At 31.7% G+C, this 14,543-nt stretch overlaps 1 protein-coding gene across 1 annotated transcript in view; it reads left to right on the top strand.

The window, feature by feature from the left end:
- Nucleotides 1-386: 386 nt before the first annotated feature.
- Nucleotides 387-14,543, top strand: part of LOC128180530 (uncharacterized) — a 37,922-nt gene continuing 23,765 nt past the window's right edge. Inside the window, exon 1 of the mRNA XM_052848653.1 lies at nucleotides 387-664. Coding sequence (XP_052704613.1) covers nucleotides 614-664 — 51 coding nt within the window. The 5' untranslated portion in view covers nucleotides 387-613. The remainder of the gene's footprint in view (nucleotides 665-14,543) is intronic.

The following is a 14,543-nucleotide window of genomic DNA, read 5'->3' as shown; positions in this document are numbered from 1 at the left end:
CTTACAACCAATGACTTAAATCAAAAGAGAAATTAAAAACAGGTGATTAAACCACTTGTGCTCCTGGGCTTTGAATTCAAAACGTAAATATATCCTTAATATACTCCCGTATATCTTATGTATCGAGTTACACTCAGCAGAGTTTTTTTTTCTTTACGCATCGATTTCTTAAAGAATACGAAAATAAAACCAAGTAAGTATATGAATGTTACATAGGATCTATGAAAATCGTCGTACAAAAATATAACATACTCATTTGTATTTTATTTAAAATCAAAACTTACAAGGAAAACGAATTCCACACATGCCATTTCATGAACAATTGCTGTGCTTTACTTGCGCATGTGTTCGCAATGTAACAGTATAACATACAAGTTCAGACAGGACACAAAACTTAAGTGTTGTGGGTAGACATTAACTGAGCAAAGATAATAATTCAACCCTTAAAAACACGGATTTCAACGGGGAATTGCCTTTGTGGATGAAATTGAATTCTCAAAGACGAGGAAAATACAAGAAAGGAGGAAAAAATCGAATTTTCATCTGACGACGTCATTGTGTAGACGTGGCGTGTTAGCAATCTGGACTTATTTTGAAAAATATATTTGTAACCATGAAAGTTGATGGACTCAACAATAAAGATGTGGACAGCCTCCACCCGACGGTAAGTCTGGTTGTTTTTGACCTGTAAAATCGCTTTTATATCGATAAAAAAAAATGGACAAAAGACGTATGGTTATATTATAATATTGTAATAAGCAGGTGCAAAGTTCATGATTCGTCAGACGAGATCTAGACCCAGCCCCCTTTGCTACCTCTGGGTTTTTTTCTCCTAATTTTATTTTTGACTACAGCTCATACCAGAAACCACTGTATATAAAGGTCTATTTTCTGAAAACGGGTACCTCCACCCTTATGACACGATTTCTAGATATCGCCTGTATTCTATTGCTTGGAAGCGAGCCATACATCGCCATCTTGAATGTAATTTAAAAAAGTACATATTCATTCTTATATGAAAAACAAGGTTACACTCATCATTAATTATCACCGTAGTATGAGTTCAATATAAATGTAATAGTTAATGAAATAAATGTATAAATGATATAGTATATACATGTACTTCCTAAAAAAGATGGACTGTATGCGGTTCATTGATTCAAAAGTTTCGATTTTCCCGTGATCGATATCAAACTATTTGTCCCCTCGTGTATATGAATTAGATAGGGTTTGAGTGGTTTTTTTTGTCTGTTATGTTGACTTCAAAGAAAATTACATTAGATTTTCACTTTGTTGTATTGTTACAAAATGAATAGTACATCTTTTTACAAACAACAATACTGTACTTCTTTTACTGTTATATTATGCTAACCAACTACATAGAGTTTTAAAGCATTTTATCAAATATAGCGACTAACAAGGAAATCATTACAGTTTTGATTGGTGTGTTTTCGACATTTTGTGTATGTTGGTGTTTTAGCACTTTTCCGTCTTCATAATAATGTTAATAATATTATGTATGGTTGTATGTATTTCCTTTTTGCACATGCAGCGTATATCACACTGAATATAACATATATATGCACACCATCCTCGGAACTTATCATTAGACATGTCATTGCCTATATATTTATACTTGTACATGTGTTTTGTGCTAGTTATGTGTCAAATTAATCGTGCCATAATAATTTGTATACTAAACATGACATTTACGACTAGCTATGCTAGTGTATCTACATGCAAATTTTAAATTGAGCGATGAAAATAGCATTGACTTGTGGAAAGCGGGGAGGGGGGATCGGGGATGCAGATAATCATGTTGTACTGAAGATTCGTTTAACGAGATCATTCTCCTATAGTGTAATTGTACCCGACCTGTTAGTGCATTAAGGAATGGATCTTAAGATTCGCAATTGACTACGAAAAAAGAAATGAAATTTTCTACTGCAGAAAATTTTACACTATTTTCGTTAAACCTCAAATCCCAAGATTTCTAAATTACCCCAATAGCAATGCCAATGGCGCATGAAGTCTTTCCATTGACCTATTTTAAATTACGCAAAATGCGTGTATCTACCTGTCTGATAACAAATTGCATACTTGAATAGAACAATAATTTTATTATGGTTGTATGAAACAATATATATATGTATACGCATCTTCGGAATTTTAAATATGTCAGGTAATAGCTTTAGAGGGCATATGCATCTTTGGTATTTTAAACATGTTTTATACCCCTCAAATTTTTGGTTTTCCAAATTCATTGCTGGAAAATAAGGCAGACAAGTCATTTTTATTTTGCCTTTTGTGTTCAGCCTTACAATTCAGCTTGACAACTTTAACTACATGTACAGAGTTTTTTGGGTTTTTTTAATTTTTCCTTATAATGATGTGTAGTTACAATTTCACGGTCAACATGCATTCAGGATATCATTTACAGTGTTTTTATACATTGTATTTATGTATACACGTAAAACTATTAAGCAACGCATTAAGGACACACCGTTTTGTCGAAAGGGTTACACAAAGAATCCTACATGAATTTAAAAACAGCTCGATCGGAATCGTATACAGTAACTGAAACGTCAAAAACAGGCACCATGCAGGCCCCGTACATGAAACATTGGTACCCACCCCCACACAGACACAGACACACACTAATACACAACATTTGGCAAAATAATTTTTAAAGTCTCTGCATGAATACGGAATTGAAAATATCTCTAGACTCGGGGCATGAAAAGTTCGTGACCTCATTACTGGCGGTTACTTATTAAAATCCATCTACATTTTTTGGCACCTTTAACGATCGTCTCAGGAGTCATTTGGTCTACGCCAACAAGCAAAAAGACCAGTCTGTATTTATGAATGAATATTTGTAAATCATTTAATTTAGAAATCAGTAAACTTTTATTTATGTTTCAAATAATTAGTATAATTGATCAACTAAAAATTATTTCATCTAATGGGTAATAGCACACAATTGCATCCGGCTTGTTCAACAAAAAACTTTACGATTCGGTTAATTCTGTAAGTTTAATCAACGGTGATAGCAATTCCTTTCGTTGCGTGAGGAAAGACGTATACAACTTGAGTCATTGCATTATTGCGAGGGACTTAGAAAGCTTTAGTTTTAAAAGGAAAGCGAATCGCTCTAATTTTCTAGAAAAAGAAATTTTCAGGGAATAACTTCATATCACATTAGATTGTATAAAACTTTTTTCATTTTTCGAAAATGGATACTTTTATTTATACGTTCAACGTTGAACTTTTATCGATCATATTTGCGCTGTTCATAATATGTCCGTTTTCAAATTTACATTTCTCGATTTATCGGTGAACACATTGTCAAGTGCCAAAATCAATACGATGAAATTCCAAACTATCTGTCAGTCAATTTCGTCCATTTAATATTACAATTTAAGAGGACCGGAATGCCCTTTTTACAATTATAAAGTAGAAATAAATTCCTCAACATTGAAGATCAGCTATGATTATATAGTCTATATAAGGCTCTTACACATATCGGTTATCCATTTTGTGACGCTATATATATGGCCTTATCGCAAACATTAATCATTTAATCCAGATTTATACGTTCATTTGCTGCTGTGTAAAAATTAACTGCTTCAGAAAATAAAATCGGCAAAATTGAAGTTCATATATACATTGTTAAATATAAGAATATTTCAATTTAAGAGTCAGAGGTTGGAAAACATTTGGTTAATTTATAAATGTTGGTGGCGAGAAAACAAATCATTAGGCTCTGCGCACTTGACTTAGATTTATATCGCGTGGAAATCTCTAAACCTCTACTTATTCCACCTGACGTCCTATATATACCCGGGTCCCCTACTCTGCTACATGTACATACCATGATAACCATTCTTCTGTAAAGTTTACATAACTGTTCAAAACTTTATCATGTCATCCAACTTATCAGTTGACACAATGCATTAATCAAATCAATTTGGACCTTGTCGACGCCTCTCTCTCTCTCTCTGTTCAAAGGGATCTAACTCGTCTTTAAAATACACACTATCAGCAAAGTACAACTAAGTACAATCGTTACTGATCGGCCATGTAGGTGTCCACTAATCGCAAAACCTCGGGCTTTTCCGACAATGCTCGGTTTTTTTTCCGCTTGCGATTGGGTGTCCATGACAACCGCCTCCCCCTAATCTGAACCATTTGAATATGGATTTTTTTCATCTTCTGTCTGATTGAGCCAAAAGTAAATGTTATGATGAGTTTGTTATAAAACTTTGAATATTTTACAAGATGACAACGTCAAATTTAACTGACAATCGCAACCTCTTAGCTCTTGGAGCTCGGAAAAACGTTTTTCAGAGTTCTACGGAAAGACCAGAGAGTTGCGATCGCCGCAATGCAAGATCACATGCATAAAGTTGCGTGGACGCAATGCACATTAATGGTAACTTAACAAAGGTAGCCTGTGTGTAGATCGCGTTCATGCGTTCTTGTATCGCATCTTATGGTACTGTTACTGTCATTAGCAATTCAATTAAATGTTTTATTTTAATATCGTTTGTCATTAGCAGAATCTACATGTCCACAAACATATGTAAGACAAAAAAGCGCGGTGGCGTTATGTGGTATCAATACGCTATTCGCGCAATTAAATTGCGAATAGCATATTGAGCAGTCCAAAGGCACGATATGAAAAAAAATACGATTGCAAATTGTCACATTCATTACAATCGATTTTTGTATAGATTTTTTCTTTTAAGCGCAAAATAAAGCATACCCCGTTTTAAATAAGCGGGTAGTTCTTACTACGATTGATAATTCAATAGCCCATAATTTTATTTTTATCTGTAGCGAACTGTGATAAAATTCTATGCTTCTCAAATATCGCACCCAAGCAATTATTGATCGCGCTGTATTAAAAACTATCTTTTTGATCTTGATTTCTGTGCGAGACGCCCAACCTTTCATACAATGACGTACACATACAAAGGGGCAATCCTGTGTCTTTCAAACCACGTTAAGTTGCTAAGCAAACGACAAAACACTCGCAAAATAGTTAATCGATATGAAGTTTCCGTCAGGAAAAACCAAGTTGTCACGACTGATGTTTTATGGATTTTTGTCATGAAATAAGGTTGCTTGCGAAAAATGTGAAACCGAAACCAAAAAGTAGTACATTGTATCGCTCTCTAATGCGTTGTTCTTTCTTTGATATGATGTTAATTTTTCATAATTCAGAAAAGACACTTAGCATGATAAAATAACATTGGAAGCACCGAAATACTTTAAATCATTTTTAAAGCAATTCCTTGTTATGTAGACGTTAATCAAAAAGCATTTGTTCAAGTTTACGTTGAAGACAACGTTCCTGTAATGGAGGCGAATACATGTATGTTCTGTCGTCAAAAAATAATTGCTTTGTTATAGATTTGGCTAACTACGTAAAAAATTGTTAAACTGAAATAAGACGGAAGTGATGTTATCAAATCAACCATATGTTTATCCAATGCTTTGTTTTAATATTAGATTTTACGTTATCATTCATTCTTAAACAAAACAATTAACGAGTACCCAAGTCCATCATTTTTGGAGCCTTTTTGTCAGTGTTTAACCAATTATTGTCGACTTTAAGTGAGTAAAATAAAGTTTTAAAAAAGTCTAGTTCCTGTTTTTGTCACGTATGTTTAATTAGACATAAGAGTGTGTCTATGTAAAACGTGATACAGGCTAGTATATTCAACCTCTTATTTGTTAAAATTTCCAGTTGAATCAAAATTTTAATTTCAAGTAGTAGAAGTACATGCTGTTCAAATTGCTCAGAGCTATTTTAACAAATTGATGGGTACGCTATACTATAATTATACTTACATGTAGTACATGAACTGTTTTTGTATTGCAATAAAGAAGCGAACGTGTTGATTGAATTATACTGATGCTCTGAATGATGCCAAAGTGTTAAAAATGCCATATTAAAAAGTACGACAAATAAACGCAATATCAGTGACACATGGCACGTCAGGTCCGGTCATGGTTTCGCAATTGGAGATCATGAACCAAGTTCCGTTGGTGTTCACATTTTCTATTTACTGTAAAATTTTAAACATTAAGTTAACACAATGTTAGGGTTTGTTTTAGGGACTATTTCGTAATATTTATCAATTATAGTCTCATTCTATGCATGGAGATTCAAAATTCTGTATATTCAGTAGAAATAAAAAAAAATAAGTCAAGATTATAGCCCTGTCTCATTGAACCATGAGAAAACCAAAGAAACTGTTGTAATTAAAGTACCTTTCCACAAAGTTAGTGTCATAAGTGAATGCACACAAATTATTTTTCAACTTACTTATGATATTATTTAATATAAGAAGTCAGATGATCATAAAAATATCAAACATGTAGTTATGAGAATGCCTAATATACAATTTCTTGTAATTTTAAAGTAATAAAACAAACACTTTCATTAGTACATGTATACTAACGAAGTCTACACAATTTGATTACAATGATATTTCTAGACAAAATGTGTCTATATATATATGGATATGTAAATTTATTGGAAATACTTCGGTTGCGTCTAAAATTTTTTTGTATAATACTAGTATTTTAGTAACAAATTTTATTCTATGATCAAATAATGTTCTATTTCCGATCAGTTCTTACATATTTGTTTAATTTACTATGAAACCTGTTTCATTATATATAGATTGCAATTTCCTTTGAAAAGACGCATTAAAGAATTTTGTTTCTCGTGTATTTCGTCTAAAATTTGATGCCAAAGGGTCTTTAATGTACCTGACGATGAAAATAGGTTTCAACTTCTTACGCATTGTAATATTTCCCCTCCTTTTTCTAGTATACTACTTGTTTTTCTGCAGACAAGGTCAGAATACAATGAAAAATATCTCGACATGTTTGAAAAAGAAACGTAATCGAATACTTAGTTGTATACAAGTGATAATAATGTTTTGCGTAATATATATATATTTAAGGCATGTTAAATTACAAGGTGTCTATGCTATTACGTGCGTTATATATAATGATATGCAATTTGGCGATGGTTTTCTTTGGAATTTTTGTTTGTTTGAATTTTTAAATTAGTGTACGTTGCAAGTGCAAGTTGAAGGTCACATAAATAAAGTACTCTACTTGTAACTGTTAGTAATATAATCATAAATATATAAAATGCCAGCATTTTATATGATTTATATTTTTTTTTTTTAAATTTGGGATAGAAAAAAAAACTATATTCTCAACCTTCTTTTGCTATGTTTGGTAATATTTTCTTAATACTGCGGATGACAATGACATTTTGTTCATGTAATTTTCCCAGGAACCTAATTTGTTCATGATAATGGATTCCAGTATGTGTCAATTAATTCACACTTTATATATGTAGTGCCTGTTTGGGAGGGTAACAGTTGAAATTGACACCCTGAGAAAACCGTTGTAAACCAACGCGAAGCGGAGGTTGACAATGGTTTTCGAGGGGTGTCAATTTCAACTGTTATTCTCCCTAACAGGCACTGTTTATTTTATTATACTGAATGAATACTGAGGGTAATAGAACGGAATATAAACTGCGTCTTAACCAATCAAATTTCAGTATTTGACACGAAAGTATAATAATATACATTGGTGATTGTAATAAAAAACCTAACATATTAAAGCTACCGGTATGTAGATTGATCAGCTCACAGATTGTTCTAACGGTTAGAAATCGTGGTTTGTTTGCTTGTTTGTTTTTAATTTATCACAATTAAAAACAAACAAGCAAACAATCAACATCCTCTGAAAATCGCATTTTTTTTTTACACATGTGGTCGAGTAAAGTAAACAGATATAAACAGCAAATCAGCTAATGCAGTTAACGCTAAGGTTAACGTCCAGTGTACAGTCTAGATAAAGATTTTGCTTCACTTATGTTATCATATAGGCCTCTATGCTTGAGTCGTGTCAAATGTCAATCAACTTCAGCAACCTTATAGAGTTATTATTCTATCTTATTTTTAAGAACAATCACACCTCAAGTACCTCAAACAAATGAGTACAGACGTTTTGATTTAAACTAAATGATTTTAGCCAAACAAAATATCTCTGTTATGTGGATTAGTGTTTATCATTACACATACTGTATTTTTCTAAATATTGGTCAAATGCCAAACAAATAAAAAAAAATGTATTTCAAGGATAAAAAGGTAAAAAAAATAATATATAACAAAATGAGTAGAGCTGTTAATAGCTTGTAATAGAGCCTGTTCCTTGACGTTAAGAATGTCCGTTTTCTGCAAACACTTTACATCCGATGTTTCCCCCTAGTTTTTCATTACACGAATGATGATTGATATGTAATGTTTAGCTTTCTCGCTTTTATTTTTTTTTTATTATCATATTATATCTGAAACTGAAAGGAAAACTTTAATATGAAACTTGATATAGACAAACTAATTACAAAAATGTATAGCCCACCTGCTGTCAGTCGTCCGACCGTCCGTCTGTTTGTCTATAACTACTGGGTTCAAATTAACTAAGCGTAGCACAAAACATTTTTGGGAAAAAGGAATTTGAATTGTAAATCTAAAGGAAAAAAACTTTTTTTTAAAGGAAAATAATTAAGAAATAGGGTAAAAAGGGGGATGTATCTTCTCAATAACAAATGCAACAGAAATGAAACTAATAACATCCAATTTTGCATATATAGTTAAGTATCTAATTCGTTAAATCGTGATCCATGGACTTACTGGGGTCCTAAGATGGCTTCAAAGTTCAAACAAGCATTTTAAGGTAGTGTAGATTATAATTTTTTAAAAACTTGAAACCCAGGTAAAGACTGGGACCTTATGATGGATATAAGGATATAGAAGTATATAAGGATTTTTAAATAGAACTATATATGTACATTATAATTCGTGAGATTTATATGCAACCACCCTACGACAGTGTAGACTCAAAATCAATTATAATTATAACCCTTGACTATTAATGGGGCCTCAAGAGGGATTCAAGGTTTATCATAAAAACCTTTAGAAAAAATATTTTTAAAATCTTCTTCTAAAAAAATACAATGCTACAATTTATGATATTACTATACACTCGTGCACTCATCCTTATCTAGTGTAGATTCTCAATTGCTCAAACTTTGACCTCCAAGCAAATACTGGACATCAGTAGTGTTTCAAAGTTTAACATAAAAACGTCTAAGAAAATATTTTAAAGTCTTCATTTTACGGAACTGCAATGCTACAATTTGTAAAATTACTGTACAATCGTCATCAGAAAGTGAATAATATAATTTTTTTAAACTTGAAACCCGCACTAATACTGGGACCACAGGTGGGATTTATATTTTAAAATTAAAAAAATAATTGGGAGCATTAGAAAATTCAATTATTTATAACTTTTTTTTATTATCATTTTATACATCTTTTTATACATAATTTGTTGAGGCATAATGTGATTAAATAGATAATCTAATGCATCTTAGTTTTAAGGATATGATGCCCAAAAGGTAGGGTTTTTATGGTTTGTTTAATGTATGGTAAAGTCTTTGTATATGCTAGTATCATAGTTTATAATTTTTTTTTCTAAATAGGTTCTTATAATAGAATGATACAAAAACTGTTGTTTGGGTGAGTGATGAACCCTATAGTCCTATTGTGTAATATATACCGGGAAAAATATCTTAAATTAATGAACATCATTTGATATTTCCTTTTGATTTATATGACGAGTTAGATTGTATTACCACTTAGTTGTTGCTCGTAGCAGCAAACCTCAAAAAGCAAATTGACCTACAAAAGAATATATTTTTAAAATTTAAAATATTTTTCATAGTTTTCTTCGAAAGAGAGTATGCCATAATCCCATCTCTTTGATTTTATTTAACATGTAGTTTTTTGTTGTTTGTTAAAAGGGGACAAACCTGTATGAAATTAAACATTGTTGGTTTTTATTTTCGAACAATTGTCAGTATTTAGGCTATTAGTGACTATTATCACATTGGAGTTGCTTTATTTTAATTTGTGATGTTAAAATTGCATACATGCAAACACAAAGTGATAACGTTGCAAGTTCATAGTAATAATTAACGCAAACTTATAATTAATAACATCAAGAAAATAATATTTTTGTAATGAAGATATTATATCTGTTTTACTGCAATATATCCCTTTTTGCAAAATACATAGCATTAGATGTTTAGGAACAAACTGCATCAAATTAAACAAATCTTGACTTGTGGTATGAAAAAATAATGCACACTTTGAAATGACAATATATATCACAGCATTATTAATTTACTATAGCAGGAAAATATTATAGTCGCTGTCATTGGCTTATATAGTAATTAAATGCTAATTTTATGTACTCTTTATAAAGTTTTAATCCTGTGATCATAACTTTTTACAAGAACTTGAATGTTAATTACATTCCAAGAGACCAAAATCTGCAATAAATATATAATAAAACTTTGAAAAAGAAGTAAACATATATATTTCGGGGGAAAGGTATTTGTGGCAAAATAACAAAAGGTCATTATGAAACACTTTTGAAAAATCGGGTTTTGTGAAAAAGGTGTATTTTATGCTTTACGTCTAACACTTGTCAGATCACATCTAAATATTACATGTAGATGATTTAAAATACGGTAAACACATTAAACAAGTAATACTCTTTGATCCACTGCAAGAAGGCAAAAGCCAATCAAAGTACTGAGGTACTGACGGGAGTTGATTTTATCGATTATCATTTATTTTAAAATCAACTTTTCTCTCTTTTTTTTGCATTTTATTATTTTATTTTGAATGGCAATTAGTTTCTAGTCTGTATTTGAATTGCGCACTTTTTCATAATATAAATTTTTAGACTATACAAACAAGAATTTCGAAAAACCCCATATGAATCATGTTGTGTAATATTTAAAGATTGATTTCATACTATGTATTAGTAATCAAAACAATTTTAATCAAAGTACTGACGTACTGAAAGCCGGACTCTTTTGGTGTGTTGTGTAGTAAAGATGAAAATAAATCTCTATCTCTCTCTCATGCTTTTAATGTCGGCAAAGCGTCAGAGAGCGACCAAATTTTGTAAGCGGCTATAAACAAAAATATGTCTGTCTAGTAGAAAGAAGTTTAACATTTGCTGCCTTGAATTTTGCAACAAGCGTTATATATTCAATCCCCATTTCTTCAACGCGCAGTAAAGTAGTTCATGGAAATTCATGCGCATTGTATATGTCCAAAATGCATAATCTTGTTTTTAAAACACGTTATTAATACGAAAACTAAAAAAGATTTACAATTTTCTCGAAATAAAAAAAAAAGAAACAAAATGCCAACACCTTTGACAAAACGTGGCTCTTTGTGTGACTATTTGGTATAGCGGAAGCTTTTACTTTGACGCTGTTTGGTTTTTTGTTTACTTTTGAAGTTGTGCTATTTATAGTAACATTGGCGATTTGCCTGCCTACAGCCAGGACTCTGCTTTCAGCAGAGCCCGGCTAAAAAGTGTATGGATCCAAGCACTATTGATATCGAACTCTAGCCTCGTTAAACAAGACGCTCGGCTGTCTCCGTTAATCTCCGAAAAGTAAGAGAGCCACTCTGCTTGTCGGATATTTACGGAGACAGTCGAGCGTTTGGTTGAACGAGACTATATTTAACTCTCGCGTAGGAATACATGAGACTACAAAAATATGTAAATTGTATTGTATAAAATCTGATTATTTTCAAAGTGTTTATAGATAAGTTTTCTTGAAAAACAATGCTTCAGCATTCATTACATCGAATTTTTCTATTATTTTCGAGAACTAAGTCTTGTCAGCGGTGATGATTTGTGCTTAGGTCCAAACACTGTTTCACTTTCGGTTTGCCAGAGTAACTGCATAGGAGAGTTGACTAAAATCAACCCCCAAAAGTCTGAATGTACTATGAAATTTATTTGTAGCTTTGACATAAGTTGATATTTTGTTGTTTTAAAGTATAAAACTCCATGGTAAAAGCAAAAACAAGGACAATACAAACAATATGAAATTTTACAAATCCACTTGGAGAATACTCATACTTAAAACAAAAAAAATCGTTAGAATTACTTTTTAGAAACGATATTAATTTGTATATCACATAAAACATATGTATTCTTTCAAACAGTCTTTGTTTTTATTTACTGCTAACTAGAAGATAAATAATTAGACATTAAAGAGACAGTTATCTATGCGAGATGAATTACAAGTTCTAATTTGGAAATCCATGATAAAAGTCTTTTTTTGCACGTATTCCATTGATTGCACGAAAACATTAAAAAATACTAACAAATATAGATACACACATTCATTTATCAAATATTGAAAAAGAAAGTTTGAATAAAGGCTTTGACTGATTGAGATTTCCTCCAGAATGGTTGGCCCTTTCTATCTATAACCTACAAAAAAAAAACAAATTGAGCATCAGAAAGAACAAACAAATTATTTTAAAAGAAAAAAACAATAATATGTAATAAACGTACACACACGCGTGCGCGCGTGTGTGTGTGTGTGTGTGTGTGTGTGTGTGTGTGTATTTTTTGATACTGCAGATTATCCTTTGACATTTGCATTGTCACAGTTTTCATAATCAGAAATAATGATTGTTATTCGATATTTGATTTTGTTATGCTCACTGCTAACTATTATTGGTTAACCATGTGAATTAATATTGTTAGCTAAAACGATCCGAAGATTTAGTAAGCTTTGGAATCTCCTTTGTCCGTCATCTGTCCGTAAAACCCTTTACCTCTTCTCTTCTAAAAAGCACTCTGAAAATTTGTTAGTCCGAGATTTGGGTCATCAGTTTCTTGTTTTTGCATGGTTGACTGTTCTTGTTTGTGTTCCTTTACAAGATACAGTATTTCATTTTATTGCCTAATCAAAGTGATTTTGTTTTTTATTACAAATTAAATATTTTCGTCTGTTTTGTATGTGTATTAAGGTTTGAAATCGATCTATTGAACCGCCGGTCAATAGACTGTGATCTATTGGACCGCTCGTCAATAGACTGCGATTTATTGGACCGGCAACGTATTTTAGAAAAAGTGAATTTGCTATGAGATTAAAAGATAACGTTATTATGTTTATTTTGATATTGTTCTTAAAATTTATCTTCAGTTCATCTTGGTTTTGATTAACAATGACCTGGATGCATAATGGTAGAGAACCTTCTGTAATTTATAATTGTGAACACACAATAATGAAAACGAAATTAGATAATAAAACAATTATTTAATGCCCGAACAGTTAATAGACCCGATTTTTCCCTTGGTGCAGGGAACAGATCAGTGTGATCTGTTGCCCTCGGCCGTTGGCAATAGATCATACGTAGCTGTTCCCTGCACCCCGTGAAAAATATTCGGATCTATTTACTGCTCAAGCATCAAATAAATGTATAATAAATATCATAACAATATCCTTTACATGAGGAAGCATTTACATCTTCAAAATTTTCACAACTATTGTTCTAAGAATCAGATTTTTTTGTTTTCTCCATTTGCACAGCCAAATCACGTTAAAACATTGAACCCTGACTGATTAATGTGGTATGAGACACCTGTCATAATAAACTTATATAAAGATATATTATAATCAAAATACTTTTACCCTTTTTTTTTAAAGATAAGTGCTAGCAAAATTCGAACTCATGTAGTAAACGCTCTAACCCATTGCACTACGCTGTTATATAACAACTCGATCTGATAAAACTATATTGATTTTATGTTGATTTCAATATTTAGCATGTCAAAATATAAAAGTTTCTCGCATTATCACCGGTTTGTCCAGTGTGAGACAGCAGTGTGAAATTTTTCTGTCTTACACTGTGTATTACTACGCCGTTTTAAAACGTAAACAAACGTTTTCTGCTGTAAGGAAATGCAAAATGATTGAGATTATTCATTAAGTAATTGTTTTGCTTAGTTAATTACAATTTAGCCTATTTTTATTGATTAAACTGTCGTGTGCTCTCATTATGACTTGCACTATTTGAAGCACGTGGAGGGAAAATTTGAACGTCATAACAGAAAGTTGTCATACATGGTTTTTTAATGTAAAATAATGCGAGAAAAATAATCATTTATTATATACTCGGCACAGCCTCGTCCTAGACCGTGAATCTTGTCCCCTCGGTGGAATTTCACTATCCCAAACTCGTTATAATGAATGATTCTATTAGTCCCATATTACCTTAAAAGCTTTCTGGGTATTCAATGCCTTACTTAGCAGTTTTAAGTTTATTAACCTACAACGATTTTTCTAATATCTAATAATATGCACATGGTTACTTTATACATGCATTGTATGATGGTGAGGGAGATTTAATACAGTCGTATATGTTCATATTGACCTTTTTTATACATACTAATGGAATGAGTTGAATATAATATTTTCCCGCGAGAGACAGTACTATTGCTGACTGGCTAGAGCAATCAAATGATGGCGCGTAACAGAGAATTATTAGGAGGTATAATAGAGAGGTGTCTATGTTAATAATATCGAGGCTAATTGGGAGTGATTTTTTAAAATG

The sequence above is a fragment of the Crassostrea angulata genome, chromosome 4 (assembly GCF_025612915.1).
Source record: "Crassostrea angulata isolate pt1a10 chromosome 4, ASM2561291v2, whole genome shotgun sequence".
Classification (NCBI taxonomy): domain Eukaryota; kingdom Metazoa; phylum Mollusca; class Bivalvia; order Ostreida; family Ostreidae; genus Magallana; species Magallana angulata.
This window is presented reverse-complemented; position numbering and strand designations above follow the sequence as displayed.